The 16,436-nt window shown below is 37.4% G+C and overlaps 1 protein-coding gene across 1 annotated transcript in view; it reads left to right on the top strand.

The window, feature by feature from the left end:
* BANK1 (B cell scaffold protein with ankyrin repeats 1) overlaps positions 1 to 16,436 on the top strand; it is a 304,381-nt gene that overhangs the window by 69,009 nt on the left and 218,936 nt on the right. Inside the window, 1 exon segment of the mRNA XM_082729053.1 lies at positions 8,849 to 9,003. Within this exon segment, the coding sequence (XP_082585179.1) occupies positions 8,849 to 9,003 (155 nt within the window).

The raw sequence follows: 16,436 nt of genomic DNA, 5'->3' as shown, positions 1-16,436 counted from the left end.
GCCTCTTTGTTTAGGTTTATTCCTAGGGATCCTATGGTTTTGGGTGCAATTGTGAATGGGATTGACTCCTTAAATCTCACTTTCAGACTAAATCCTTAAGTCTTGTTCTTGGTGTATAGAAGTGTAGCTGATTTCTATGCATTGATTTTATATCCTGACAGGATACTGAATTCCTATACAAGTTCTAGCAGATTTGGAGTAGAGTCTTTTGGGCTTTCCATATAAAGTATCATATCATCTGTAATGAGTAGTAGTTTTATCTCTTTGCTGATTTGGATGACTTTAATTTCTTTTTGTTGTCTGATTGCTGAGGTAGGACTTCTAGTACTCTGTTGAATAGCAGTGGTGGAAATGGACCTCCCTGCCATGTTCCTGACCTTAGCAGAAAAGCTCTCAGTTTTTCTCTGTTGAGAATGATATTCACTGTGGGTTTTTCACAAATGGCTTTGATGATTTTGAGTTATGAACCCTCCGTTCCTGCACTTTGAAGAGTTTTGACCAAGAAAGGATGCTGTACTTTGTCAAATGCTTTTTCAGCATCTATTGAGAATATCATACTGTTCTTGTTCTTTCTTTTATTAATGTATTGTATCACACTGATTGATTTGCAGATGTTGAACCAACCTTTCAGCCCTGGAATAAATCCCACTTGGCCATGGTCAATAATCCTTTTAATGTACTGTTGGGTCCTACTGCCTAGTATTTTGGTGAGAATTTTCACGTCTGTGTTCATAAAGGATATTGGTCTATAATTCTCTTTTTTGAGGGGGTGTTTGTCTGGTTTGGGGCTCAAGGTAATGCTGGCCTCATAAAATGTGTTTGGAAGTTTTCCTCCCATTTCTATTTTTTTGGAACAGTTTCAGGAGAATAGGTATTGATTTTTCTTTAAATGTTTGGTAGAATTCCCCTGGGAAGCCATCTGGCCCTGGGCTCTTGTTTGCTGGGAGATTTTTGATGACTGCTTCTATCTCCTTACTGGTTATGGGTCTGTTCAGGTTTTCTATCTCTTCCTGGTTCATTTTTGATAGTTTATATTCTTTAGGAATTTATCCGTTTCTTCCAGATTGTCAAATTTGCTGGCACATAGTTGCTCATAGTATGTTCTTTTAATTGTATTTCTTTGGTGTTGGTTGTGATCTCTCCTCTTTCATTCATGCTTTTATTTATTTGGGTCCTTCCTCTTTTCCTTTTGATAAGTCTGAACAGGGCTTTATCAATCTTATTAATTTTTTCAAAGTACCAGCTCCTAGTTTCATTGATTTGTTCTAGTGGGTTTTTTTGTTTGTTTGGTTGGTTGGTTTTTTGGTTTCTATTTCATTGATTTCTCCTCTGATATTTATGATTTCTTCAGCTGAGTTTAGGCTTTCTTTGCTGTTTTTTCTTCAGCTCCTTCAGGTGCAGGGTTAGGTTGTATACTTGAGACCTTTCTTGTTTCTTGAGAAAGGCTTATATCGCTATATATATTTTCCTCTCAGGATCGCCTTTGCTGTGTCCCACAGATTTTGAACTGTGTGTTTTCATTTTCATTTGTTTCCATGAATTTTTTTCAATTCTTCTTTAATTTCCTGGTTGACCTGTTCATTCTTTAGTAGGATGCTCTTTAGCCTCCATGTATTTGGGTTATTTTCTACTTTCCTCTTGTGATTGAGTTCTAGCTTCAGAGCATTGTGGTCTGTAAATATGCAGGGAATGATCCCAATCTTTTGGTACCAGTTGAGACCTGATTTGTGACCCAGGATGTGATCTATTTTAGAGAATGTTCCAAGCACACTAGAGAGGAATGTGTATTCTGTTGTTTTGGGGTGGAATGTTGTGAATATATCTATGATGTCCATCTGGTCCCGTGTGTCATTTAAGGCCTTTATTTCCTTGTTGATCTTTTGCTTGGATGATCTGTCCATTTCAGTGAGGAGAGTGTTAAAGTCCCCTACTATTATTTTGTAATTGCTGATTTGTTTCTTTGATTATGTTATTAATTGGTTTATATAGTTGGCTGCTCCCATGATAGGGGCTTAGATATTTAAAATTGTTAGATATTTTTGTTGGACAGATCCTTTGAGTATGGTATGTGTCCTTCTTCATCTCTTATTATAGTCTTTGGCTTAAAATCTAATTTATCTAATATAAGGATTGCCACCCCAGCTTTCTTTTGATGTCCTTTATCATGGTAAAATGTTTTTCACCCCTTCATTTTAAATCTGGGGGTGTCTTTGGGTCTAAAATGAGTTTCTTGTAGACAGCATATTGATGGGTTTTATTTTTTATTCTTTCTGATACGCTGTGTCTTTTGATTGGGGCATTTAGCCCATTTACATTCAGGGTAATTATTGAAAGATATAAATTTAGTGCCATTGTGTTGCCTGTAAGGTGACTGTTACTGCATATTGTCTCTGTTCCTTCCTGGTCTACCACTTTTAGGCTCTCTCTTTGTTTAGAGGACCCCTTTCAATATTTCCTATAGGGATGGTTTGCTATTTACAAATTCTTTTAGTTTTTTTTTGTCCTGGAAACTTTTTATCTCTCCTTCTATTTTCAATGATAGCCTAGCTGGATATAGTATTCTTGGCTGCATATTTTTCTCATTTAGTGGTCTGAATATATCATGCCAGTTCTTTCTGGCCTGCAAGGTCTCTGTGGATAAGTATGCTGCCAAGCTCGTATTTTTACCATTGTATGTTACAGACTTTCTGGATTTTCTCTTTGTCACTAAGACTTGTAAGTTTTGCTATTTAGATGATGGGGTGTGGACATATTTTTATTGATTTTGAGGGGGGTTCTCTGTGCCTCCTGGATTTTGATGTGTGTTCCCTTTGCCATATTAGGGAAATTCTCTACAATAATTCTCTCCAATATACCTTTTGTCCCCCTCTCTTTCTTCTTCTTTTGTAATCCCAATTATTCTAATATTGTTTCATCTTATGTTATCCCTTATCTCTTGAATTCTCCCCTCGTTGTCCAGTAGTTGTTTGTCTGTCTTTTGCTCAGCTTCTTTATTCTCTGTCATTTGGTTTTCTATATCACTAATTCTCTCTTCTGCCTCATTTATCCTAACAGTAAGAGCCTCCATTTTTTTTAAAGATTTAATTTATTTGACAGATAGAGATCACAAGTAGGCAGAAAGTCAGGCAGAGAGAGAGAGAGAGGAGGAAGCAGGCTCCCTGCTGAGCAGAGAGCTGGATGTGGGGCTCGATCCCAGGACCCTGGGGTCATGACCCAAGCTGAAGGCAGAGGCTTTAACACACTGAGCTTGCCAGGTGCCCCAAGAGCCTCCATTTTTTATTGTACCTCATTACTAGCTTTTTAAATTTCAGCTTGGTTAGATTTTAGTTCTTTTATTTCCCCAGAAAGGGCTTTTATTTCTCCAAACAGCATTTCTCTAATATCTTCCATGCCATTTTCAAGCCCAGCTAGCACCTTGAAAATCGTCATTCTGAACTTTAGATCTGACATATTACCAATATCCATATTGATTAGGTACCTAGTCTTTGGTACTGCTTCTTGTTCTTTTTTTTTTTTGTGGTGAGCTTTTCCACCTTGTCATTTTATACAAATAAGAATATATGAACAAGAGAATAAAATACTAAGAGGGTGACAAGGACTGCAGAATAATATAAGCTAACCAAATCAGAAGAGACCCAAATCAGGAAAATTTTTAAAAAGAAATTTTTAAAAATTCAAATATATGTATATGTGTGTATATATATAAACACATATGTGTGTGTGTGTGTGTGTGTGTGTGTGTGTATTGGACTGGTGAATAGAAGAGAGCCACCCAGTTGATTTTGGGTGCATTCTGGTCTCTTAGAAGAAACTACGTCCCAAAATTTTAAAGAAAGAAAAATGTATATACATATAGAAATAAGGGTAAACATGATGAAAGGATGGAATATGATTGTAAAGATGAACAGTTTTTAAAAATTCTAAAAAAGGAATTGATAAGATACGTTGGTTGGAAAAAGAAAGAAAAAAATGTGGAGAGAATTTGCTCAGGCTGGAGACTAGAACAAAGCCCTGTGCTAGATTTAGGGTATATTTTGATCTGTTAGAAGAAATTGTATCCCAAAATTTTCTAGAAAAAAAAAACCCCTATATATATACAAAAAATAAGGTTAAATATAATGAAGGATAAAATATGACTATAATAATGAAGGTTTTAAAAAGATTTTTTTAGAAAGGTATTGTTAAGATAAACTTGTTAAAAAAATGTTAAAAGAGGAAAGAGACAAAGTTAAAAAAATTAGAATAAGATAAAAAATAAAATTTTAAAAATTTAATTAACTTTGCAAGGCTAAAGTGTCATGGGAAGAAAGCCATGAATTCCATGCTTTGCTTTTCCCCAGCTCTGAAATTCCACTATTCTCCTTGATCAGTGAGCTTGGTCTTGGTTGGATGTTTTTGCTGATTTTCTGGGGGAGGGGCCTGTTGTAGTGATTCTCAAATGTCTTTGCCAGAGGTGGAATTGCACCACCCTTGCCAGGGTCCGGACTAAGTAATCTGCTCGGGTTCTTCACTCTCGGGAGCTTTTGCTTCCTGAACGCTTTCCATAGAGCTCTGGAGGATAGCAATGAAAATGGTGGCCTCACAGTCTCTGCCCAGAGGAGCCGAGAGCTCAAGGCCCTACCCCTCAATGTGCCCTCAGAGAAAAGCAGGCAATCACTCCTGTTTCCATGGTCTCTGGCCATGCTCCGAGCTCACCTGGCCTGTGACCAAGTATTTCTGTCTCTGGCACACAGCCCCATTTGGAGACTACAAACCCAGTAGATTCTTGCCATGCTGCTTCCAGGGGAGGAAGGTGGGACTCCCTAGGTCTGCCACTTGTGGGTTTCCTGCCTAAAGAGCAGTGGTCCAAATGTGCCATGGATCAAAGTTTTCGTTGATCAAAGAAATCAAATATTTCTTCTGTTCCTTCTTTTCTTCTACTTCTGGTGTTCCCATTACATGTATGTCACACATTTGTCATTTCCCACATTCCTTGGATGTACTGTCCTATTTTTTGTTTTTGTTTTAGTTTGTTTTGTTCCTGTTTGCGTTTCAGTTTTCAAGGATTTTATTGGTGTATTCTCTAGCTCAGAGAGTCTTTCCTTAGTCATGTCTAGTTTACTAATAAACTCATCAAAGTCATTCTTCATTTCTGTAACAGTGTTTTTAATCTCCAGCATTTCTTTTTGGTCCTTTTGTAGGTGCTCCAATACTCTGCTTATATTACCCATCCATCTTGCCTGGTGTCTACTTTATACATTAGAAACCTTAGCATATTAATCAGAGTTGTTTTAAATTCCCAGTCTTCTAATTCCAACATCCCTGTCAAATCTGGTTCTGATGCTTACTCTGTCTTGTCAAGTTTTGGTTTTTGCTTTTTGATATGCCTTCCAATTTTTCTCAGTAAACATGATGTACTGGGTAAAATGAACTGCTTTAATAGGCCTTTAGTAATATAGTAGTGAGGTATGGGGTAGGAGAAGCTTTTTAGAGTCCTATGATTAGATCTTAGTCGTTTAGTGAACCTATATTTCTGGACCATGAACTTCACAAGAGTTCCTTAGATTTTTTTCTCCCCCTTCTTTGTGGCAAGATGGCTACAGTGGGCTATTGTTGGGTATTTCTCTTCCCCAGGTCACTTAGACTCTGATAATACCCCAGTAGTTTAGGCTGTCATTAACCAGTCTTCCCTGAGGACAAAACTTTCTTAGAAAAACAGAGTGCTCTGGAGTATCTCCAAATGGTCTCTTTCTCCCTCCCTCTGCCAGAAACAGGAGGGGAATTTTCTCCAGTATTTTCTGTGGGCATCTAGTTAAGCTCCTGCAGGTAAATCTCAAAATAATGCAGAGCCCCTACTTTGGCTGGATTTGCCTGCAGTTCTTAACTCTCAGATTTGTCCACACTGAGCATCCAACCTTTTGTCCACTACAGTGAGGTTTCCCTACCCTGGCACTGGTTCCTGGGGTGGTTTTCACTCCTTACTCTTTATAAATTGGAAGTCCTTGTATTTGCCTCTCTCTCTAATTTGGGGAGAGCAGTTTGTGTTATGTATACCCCTTTCTTACGGATCAAAAAAGAGTTGATTTTTCAGTCTGTTCAGCTTTTTGTTACAAGTGGTGATTTCTAAAACTCCTTACATGTGGAACCTGAAACTAGAAGTCCTATACTTTTTATTTTACTAAATGGGAACCTACTAAATTTGTAATTTTGTAACTTGGAATTTTTTCAGTGATATTATAAACTTGTTCCTTATAGGTAAATACTCTTTGATGGAATTTTTATTGGCAACAGTATCTTTTTCATAGTACATATTTTTAGTCTAGTCGCTTATTGCTTAGACCACTTCCAATTTTCTGCATTATAAAGAGTATTTCTGTGAATGTTCATGAAAATAATTTTTTTTGTACATGCATGATTATAATAAATAAATAAAACAACTCTTAACTTAATGCCACAGAAGAATTAGCAGAAAACCTCTAGATACTGACATGGTAGAATAACTTCCACCTTCTCCTAAGGTGATTAAATAAAATCAGTTTCCTTGTTCTTTCATCAATTCACAAAATGATTGAGCCAGTTCTACACAATCTTTTACTGTTTTGGTGTGTGCGAATATGTGTGTATGTGTGTGTGTATATGTGTCGGGGGGGGAGAAAGAGAGAGAGAGAAAATAAATTGCTAATGATAGTATTTTAAATTGTTAAAGAAATAAGGGCTGTTTTTCCCTTTTTTTCTTTTTTTTTTTAATTTAAATTCAACTAGCCAAGATATAGCCCATCACTAGCTTCAGATGTAGTGTTCAATAATTTATTAGTTGCATATAACACCCAGTACTCATCACATCACATGCCCTGCTTAATGCCCATCACCCAATTACCCCACTCCCTCACTGACCTCCCCTCCAGCAACCCTCAGTTTGTTAAGAGTTAAGAGTCTCTCATGGTTTCTCAATAAATGCTATTTTTCATTTCATTTCAAGGAAGACTAGTACTTGGAAGAATTTGGAAATACCAGATATTTTTGTGCTTTGTTCTGTAACTTTCATAGGACAAAAAAAAAAAAAAACAAAACAAACTAAAAATAATAAAAATAAACCCACCACTGTCCTTAGATGTGGCATGAGGATAGCTTCTCCCTAGAGGGCATTTTTTTGTTATTCTGCTTTACTGATAGAATTACCTTATATGAAGCTGTAACTTCACTTTTTTTTTTTTTTTTATAGTAGACAGCTGCTTCCATCTATATTGCCTTTGACCTTCTTCCTTTTTGTCCTGTCAGTGTCCTTTTGCCACACATCACTAGGAACACACCTATACTTGAACAATTTGGATTTTTTTCTAGACACCGCAGAGAACCATGGGCCATCTCAGTAAAAGTTTTAGAAAAGACACCATAAGATTTAAGCTTGTTGTTAAGTGATTTGAGGAAGGTTTCAAGAAAACAAGGCTTTGCAATAGTTCGCTTGCTCTCAAAAAGCAGTTGTAATTTTATGATTTGATATATTGACTTTAATCCAAAATTAGGTGACCAATTATCCCTGTATGCCTGCAGCTGAAGGGCTTCTTGGGACACAACATGCTCGGTGGTTAAACCAGGAAAATCCCAGGCAAACCAGGAGGAGTAGGTAGCCTTCTACAGAGGGCAAGCTAAATAAAAATAGCCCAAAGCTGAAATTGGTAAGGATGTAATAGCCACTGACAGGAGCTAGGGTTGGGGATGTTTGTTCATTTTTTTGATTTTGGCAATGTTCATGTGTTCGCTTGGGTTCAGACATGACTACAAAGTGGTCTCATCTCTGACTTGATCCATCATGGTGACAGAGTAGCCATGTCTGATGTTGTTTTCCCTGGGAGAACACTGGGCCAGCTCCCAGCAACACCAAGATTTTTATACAGTGTCAGGGTAGTTTCTAGCTGTCAGGGGCTGTTTTCCTTTTTTCCAGTTCTCCTCCTTGTGGATTTGAGGGATATTTTTGGAGCTAACCTAAGTTTATACATGTGATCTAGTTGTTAGAGACTTGGTTTCAGCCTCATTGGTCTGTACGCTAATGAGGTGCTTTAAGCTTTGAAACATTGAATAATGAAACAGTTATCCATCATCCTTAACACAACTTTTTTTTCTTCAATTTTTCTCAATAGAGAAAAATGTTTTAACAAATAGAGAAAAATGTTTTAACAATTGAGACCAAATGCTAAATTATTAAATGTTAAAACAAAAAGAAATCAAATATTCTTTTCCCTTGAGATTCAAAACTCATATTAATATATTTCACTGTTCTTAGTAATACTGCCATAAAGAAACCCAGCCTATTTGATATAGAACAAACATACTTTTCACAGGGCATATAAACATTTAAATGAACATTAATATTTACTACTAAACCAGTGTTGTATAGAAATACCAATTTATTTAGTGAAGTTTGCCAGTTGTGCTTTTTGTTTTTAAAAATTAGAAATATATTTAAAGAGTAAATAATTATTCTGATTTAAAATAAAATAAATTTTCTTAATTACAGTAATGGAAAATAAAGAGTTTCATTTTTTCAGGTTTGCTAATTTAATATTAAGAAAAAATATTAAATGATTTTTTTGGGAGAAAACCTTAAACCACTAAGTGAATATATATAGTTGGTATAGTTTACTCACTAAGGTTATAATACTAGTTAAATTGTGAAGCATTATTTTAATTATTAACATTCAGTATCTTAAACTCAGTTCTATTGTCCTATATATTATATTAACTATTTAGCAGTTAGTCTTTATAACAATGGTGGAAATAATATAACCTTAAGTATGTTATAATCATGATATATATAATGATATATATAATCATGATATATATAATCATGAATTCATGAATTTTTCTCTAGATTCTGAAGACTACCTTGAGGTCAACATTCCAACAGTCCTAGAAGTGAAACATGTGGGGGAAATAAGTAAGAGAAAGGAAATTGAAGAATTATCAAAAGCTTCAAGAGACACCATACCCCTGGCAATGGTGCTTCCTGCTGAAATTCCATGTGAGGTGAGTAAGATACCTTGTTATTTAAGTGGCTGACTCTATTGTTTTCATAAATACTGCAATTCACTAGAATGTAAGCTCTAACATAGCTGAACACTTTTTTTTTTTTACTTTGTTCATGTCTATGTCCTCAGAATCCAGAGAAGTATCTGGTAACTAGTAGACATTTGATAAATACTTGTCAGATAATTTAATATTAGAGAATATATGAAAGGCTAATTTTATCAGGTGTTATTTGACATGTTGCCAAAAGATATATAATTGCTATATATATGTATCAAGCCACTTTTAAAAAAAGTTGGATTCATATTAACCAGATCAAGGATTTTATTTTTATAATGGAAACACATTCTTGAATAGAACTGGAAAATACTCATATTCTAGGATCACTGGTTTTTCAACTCTTAAACATATATTAAAGGCCTACATTATTAAGTGGAAATATAAGATCTAGAAGAGATGGTCCTTTCAGGAATAAAAGGGTAATGCAGCAGGGGATGGAGTGTGGATTTCTGAGAAGGACTATATGAATGCATGTCTTCCTCCTAAGTCTTCACTGGAATAAACTACTAAAATAAACATACTGGTAGAACTTGACCTGATACTGGGTCTACATAATCTCCAGGCAATAGAAAGATACTGATCTTTAGTATCAGTATGATTCTGTGGTGTTCTTCAGTAGAACAAGCCAAAGATACAGGAGAGCCTTTGAAGTTGTATGAAAGGGTCCTTCTGGGAGAACCCAGTGAATTTATGCCACAGGTGACAGGGGCTGTATTTGTCTAGGAGGTGTCTTTGGGAAGACACTCTCCTGATTTTGCTGGAACCAGGAGTCCTGGGCAGTTGGGCAAGGTTTAATTCCTTCATCCCCAGACTCCAGCTTAAGCAGAAGAATCATTGTTTTAAGCTATTATGTTTAATAATGCTCAATTCCGGAGAGAAAACTTCTTTGATGCTACCTTAGAGACTCTAAGAAACTAAACTGGTCTGGTTTCCAGGAACCAACACAGGTGAACAGGCTGAGGAAAATTACAACTTACAGGCCTAAAAAATGTGAGGGAGGGCAGGGTAAGCAGTCAGAACTGGTGGCTCCTATTGAGTCAGAAACAATGGAAGAGACAGAAATAAATAGAAAAAAACTGTAATCAACAGGAAATGAGAATTATTCTCAAGTACATAAAATCAACAAAAAAAGGGGGGGGGGAACCTTCTGTAACTAAACATTACTCACCAAGAACTCTGCAATGAGTCTGCATAGCTGCTCTGAACAAAACCTACAACAGTGAATTTGGAAGAATGTAAAACCTTCCCCCACTATTAAATTTGCCAAGAAATTGAAGTGTAAAAATTAAACCCCACTATCCTTCAGGCTGAGACAGCTCACTCAGTTTGTTGGGTAGGATTAGGATTCTTTTAATAGCAGAATCATGGGCTGTCTTCTATTGACATGGATACAATTCTTTCAAACCCTTGGAAGTTAAATTATTTCAATTTCACATCTCTCTTAACTACCCCACTTTTTAAAAGTTAGAAGGTCATTCAAGATTATTTTAGTGTCAGCCACATGCACTAAAAAAGTCAAAATAAACTGATCCCTGGATGAAAAATAGTTATCCCAGTCAAAATCTTGTGTTCCCAGAACCTAGATCTTAGTGCACTCCGAGTCCGTGTAACAATGGCTAAGTACCAAAGGAAAAATCATTTGTATCCAAATGAGTGAAAATCATTTTTCAGATTTTCAGGATAACTTTCAGTCTATGTCAGCTGTCTGAAAGCAAAACCCATGAGCTTACTCATTTCTGAGGCCTATTCCAATTAATGGATGAGTAAAGATCACTGAAGAATAGGACCTTGCCTCCCCATAGGTGAGACTTGAGACTTAGCCATGTCTTACAAAATCTAGACATTTAGCATACTAACTTTGCCAGTCATCAGGTCTTAGATGATACATGCCTCTTCTACACCCAGCACCTTCGAAATCTAGCGAGTTCCCTTACAGTTTTATGTTGACATCATGCTAGCACTGAGCTGGGCAGGAGTTCTATATAGTGACATGACTTTCATTCTCTCTGACTAAGGGGGAGTTAATCTGCCTCTTGCTATAAAATTGCTTGGATCGGGATCTGCCTCTTAGAGAAGTTCCCTCCCTGTTCCCTAATCTGTTCTGAAGAATCGACATGACCTGGGGCAGCAGGTAATGTTGCTACTGCTTTTGACCCAGGAGCATGGAAGTGTTGATCCTTCCACCTATTCATCTTTCCCAGCCTCGATCCTTTACATGAATTTTGGATTTCCTAGGTCTTGATAATGTTGTGCCACTTTAAAAGCAGAGGAAATATATTTTCTTCAACATTGTTTTTCATGTACTAGTGAAGATATGCCTCAGATGTTCTTTTTATGTAAGTTACTCTCTGTCTCTTTGAGAACTACCTGGATAAGTCTTAACAGCTTAAATCTGCTACTTAATTTGACCTCTTCTTTTACTTTTTCTAGGATTATCATTCTTTGCTATGTTTTAATGTCTTCATTTTTTATTATTATGAGCCAGCACATTTGTTTTTCTAGCACATTCTTTTTGATTTTGTCTTGTGTAGTAATTGATCACGAGAAATAGGAAGTCAATGAGTTCTAGGCCTGCCAAACACATTCATGTAAAAATGAGTCTGTTCCAACTTTATGTCCCAATAAGAAATCCACCTGGGGGGCATTCTTCCTCTGGAATAACATCTAAACCAGAACTGGACCTGCTCTATTTACCAGCTTCTCTGTGCTGTCTATTACTACAAAGTCAAGGCAACCCACAGAATGGGAGAAGGTATTCGCAAATGACACTACAGACAAAGGGCTAATATCCAAGATCTATGAAGAACTCTTCAAACTCAACAGTCAAAAAACAGATAATCATGTCAAAAAATGGGCAGAAGACATGAACAGACACTTCTCCAATGAAGACATACAAATGGCTAACAGACACATGAAAAAATGTTCATCATTATTAGCCATCAGGGAGATTCAAATCAAAACCTCATTGAAATGTAATTGGTGTAATTGAGATTACACCAGTTAGAATGGCCATAATTAACAAAGTCCTAACTTCTATAATTTCTTCGGCAAATTCCCTCAGAGTGGTAGTTCTCATCTGGGAGTAATTTTGTCCTCCTTCCCCGAGAAGGTATTTGGCAAAGCCTGTAGACAGTTTTGGTTGTCATAAGTGGGGGATTGCTACTGGCATCTAGTGGGTAGAAGGTACAGATAGTGTTCAACATCTTTTCTTACTAGGATAATCCCCACAACAATGACTTCTCTGGTCTGAAATGTCAATATGCCAAGGCTAAATAATAGGTTACCTTCAAATCACCTAATAATGGCATCAAGAATTCAGTACCCCTTCAGAGGCTTCTCTGATATCCACCGACTGTTATATAATCACTTTTTAGAACTGCAAAATACTCAAGCAGAGAACCTAATTGCTCTTTTTTATGGATGTTACCTGTAGCTTTAAGATCCTCTAAATGTTTTCTTCAGTGGGCCCTGTTGGAAGTACAGTAGCTTACTTCCTGATGCCTCCTCCCTCTTTTGTTTTTTCTCCAGGCCCTGGTCACAGGTGCAGTAATGGCTTCATTATTTCCTCTTCAAGAACACCATCCTTAGAAGCAGTTAGGAGTGAACTTCTTTTCTTTATTTTATCTGTATAGGCAGCTCTGCCATCTGTCATTTCCTCTTCCTTTTGATAGGAATCTGGCTATTGCAATATCAGTTTTCCTCCTGCCCCCCAGAATCTTTTACTTCCTTGAGTTTAATTAACTGATATGTCTTTATTTTTATGTTATTCTCCCACTGCTGCTTTTTCTGATGGTAAGACTGAAACAGTTTGAAAACCAGTCCAGTCACTTGTTGACTTCTTGAGCAAATTTAATTCTCGAAATTATAGTTTAACCTTGAAAGGCCTTTTTAGGGACTTTATCAACATTTGGATCTATATTAATTTCATTGAATTGTCTTTGTATCTGAATCCTAGAACATGGCATATTCGCTACAAAAGGCATTCATTTTATTTGACCTGTTCCTTGACAGATCTCTGTAGCTACTACTGTAATGTGAGTCTCCAAACCCATAGTGCACACCTGATTATGTAGCCAACAAATCTAGAGAAACCCTTAGACTTTATGCAGGGGTGTGATTCTGAAGGACCCATGGAAAAATCATGGGACTTTCAGATATTACCTCCTACCCATTTGTTCCTTGGCCCTGAGACAGTTTAAAATAATATACAAGAAACTAACACCACTGCCCACTGATTTCTCATACCAAATCACAAACTACTTCTTTTTTTATTTTATTTTATTTTATTTTTTCAGTTTTCCAAGATTCATTGTTTATGCACCACACCCAGTACTCCATGCAATACATGCCCTTCTTAATGCCTAGCACCTCACCTATTCCCCCATCCCCCATCCCCTCCATTACCCTCAGTTTGTTTCTCAGAGACCACAGTCTCTCATGCTTTGTCTCCCCCTCCAATTTCCCCCAGTTCACTTTCCTTTCCTTCTCCTAATGTCCTCCATGTTATATCTTATGCTCCGCAAGTAAGTGGAACCATATGATAATCTCTCTGCCTGACTTATTTCACTCAGCGTAATCTCCTCCAGTCCCATCCATATTGATACAAAAGTTGGATATTCATCCTTTCTGATAGAGGCGTAATATTCCATTGTATATATGGACTATATCTTCCTTATCCGTTTGTCTGTTGAAGGGCATCCTGGCTCTTTCCACAGTTTGGCCATCTTGGTAACCAACCTTAACTTAAAATCTGATACTTTGGCTTCACTGAAAAATACAGGAAAAGCTGCAAAAGATTATTGTGTGTATCAGTGCCTAAAATGTCTGTGTTGTAAAGGGCTACCACTTTGGTGGTAAGGTTTTATAGTGACTGAAAGACATCTTTTCCCTTTAACCAAGTGACTCTCAAACTAAGCTGTATATAGGGTCAATTAGGGGAGGTTTAAGCAAGATAATGCCTGGAGGCACCTGGATGTCTCAGTCTGTTAAGCGGCTGCCTTCATTTCAGGTCATGATCCCAGGGTCCTGGGATCGAATCACATGTTAGACTCTTTGCTCAGTGGAGAGCCTGCTTCTCCCTCTCCCTCTGCCTGCTGCTTCCCATGCTTGTGCTCTCTCTCTCAGTCTCTCTCTCAAAGAAATTATCTATATATAAAATATATATATAAAAAATGCCTGAATCCTATGCCCAAGGATTCAGATATAAACACTGTGGGTTATGGCCTGTATATTGGCAGTTCTAAGAGCTTTCTAGGTAATCCTGGAGGTGAGAATTAACAGCCAAATTTGGAACAATTGCCAGAACCTAATCCTCACTGTGCTGTGATGGGTCAGATAGAGGTGAGCTGTAGGAACCTGTACAGTTCTGGCTTAATAAAACCCATGGAACTATGATTGCTAACCTCATGCCTATTAAAGTAGGCATGGATACAAGGAAAGAGCCATTGGTCTGTGCACAAAAGTCATGATGATCCACTGGGATAAAAAGCCTTTGTTGCCTGCATATAATATATCCTTAAAGCCTAAAGACAACAACCCTAGCAGAACCAGAAACTTCACCATTTGTATGTCATATTATAGACCAAGTTCTAATTCTTTTGTTTAGGTCTCAAGCTTTGTGACCAGTGTCACAAAACTTCAGACTTTGGAAGTGATGATTATCAGAATTCTTTCTGTCTCTGAATATTCAGAATCAAATAAGGGATAAACAGATGAGTCAGAAAGATTGAGAGCAAAATAGTAGCTTCATAACTGATAAAACCAAATTTATGATTATTTGAGTGTCTAGTACTTTCTCTATTGAATTAAGTGTACCCACACAATTATATTTTTAATTAACATGTTCATAATAGTTAAGGACAAGGCTGGATAATGCAGGCCTTCCTTCCTAGAGCAGGCCACTTCCTCTGTGGAGGTGCAGGAAACAGATGAAGCTGGGAGTCCTGAGGCGTGTAAGGAGTAGAGTTGGGCATGTTGAGTTTTAAAATGTCGTGTTTTAACAGGCTTATTCCATCTAAATTTTAAAAATATGTACAGATTGTCTCCTATGTACATAATTCTTGCAAGATGCCACAAAGATATGGAAAAAATTAAAAAATACTTCAGGATTTGAAAATCTAGCTAGGAAGCCAAGACAAAGACACAAATAACTAATTAAGAGCAGAGGGCGTGACTTAGGAAAGAGGAATATGGGTGTGAAATGTTCCATAATTCCTTTGAAAGTTATTATGGGGGGCGCCTGGGTGGCTCAGTAGGTTAAAGCCTCTGCCTTCAGCCCGGATCATGATCTCAGGGTCCTGGGATCAAGCCCCACATTGGGCTCTCTGCTCATCCCTACCCCTACCTCTCTCTGCCTGCCTCTCTGCCTACTTGTGATCTCTGTCTGTCAAATAAATAAATAAAATCTTAAAAAAGAAAAAAAAAGAAAGTTATTATGGGCTGAAGTTTAGGGAGGATTTATGGAGCTTATGAAACCCGAGTCAGACCTTGACAGAGAGGATAAGTGTAGAGAGATGGAGGGAGAGTAGGAAGTAAATGGCATGCCAACATTATGTACAAATAGACCTGGTGCAAAATGAAAATGTAGAGGCCCTTGTTCAAATTAATAAGCACTTTAAGGCAGTGATGACAGCAGAACATTAAACCAAGTGCAGGGCCTTCTAAGTAGAGGGCCTGTGTAACTGCACAGGTCATACACCCATGAAGCTGGCCCTGGGTACAAATGCAGATGTCAGTGCCTCATTTGGGGTGGTCAGTATGCTTGTCTTTTATTTAAAACTGTCATTTGGAAATGGTTGAAAGGTGGAGTCCTGCCCTTTATTAAGGCGGGAATCTGATGCATAAGAAGCAGCCTGTGTGAGCCTTTCTGAATGAGAATGAGTTAGATAGGTGAATAAAACATTGAGAGAGGTTGCTTAGGCTTACTAAGTTTGGGAGGGGATGGGTCAAAGTTAAACAAGACATGGTGAACCTATGAAAGAGAGCTCTGAAGAACTTTGAAGCAGAGGATCTTAGGGATCTGGGCCAAAGTCAATAGGAAGTCATTAAAGATTTGGAATAAGGTGACAGATGTGAGCAACAAAGGAACTTAAAAAATTGAGCTAAACATGAGGTCCTGTGAAGAGGAGGTATCAGATGTGAGGAACTAGAGGGGCTCACATCCCTGACCTCAGGGATTACATGAAGCAGTGTCTTGGTGAGGCATAGGGAAAGAAACAGGGAGACATTCTTGACACGTGGGAATGTGTGTTAGCTGGAATAGTGGCATCTTTCCTCCATTGGCAATGTAATTGATGCGAAATTTAGTTTAAAATATCCTTCAGACAAATATTTGGGAGCACTAGACTCTGGTGGAAAAATTCCTGAAGTGGAAG

This window comes from Mustela nivalis (genome assembly GCF_964662115.1).
Source record: "Mustela nivalis genome assembly, chromosome: 4".
NCBI lineage: Eukaryota > Metazoa > Chordata > Mammalia > Carnivora > Mustelidae > Mustela > Mustela nivalis.
This window is presented reverse-complemented; position numbering and strand designations above follow the sequence as displayed.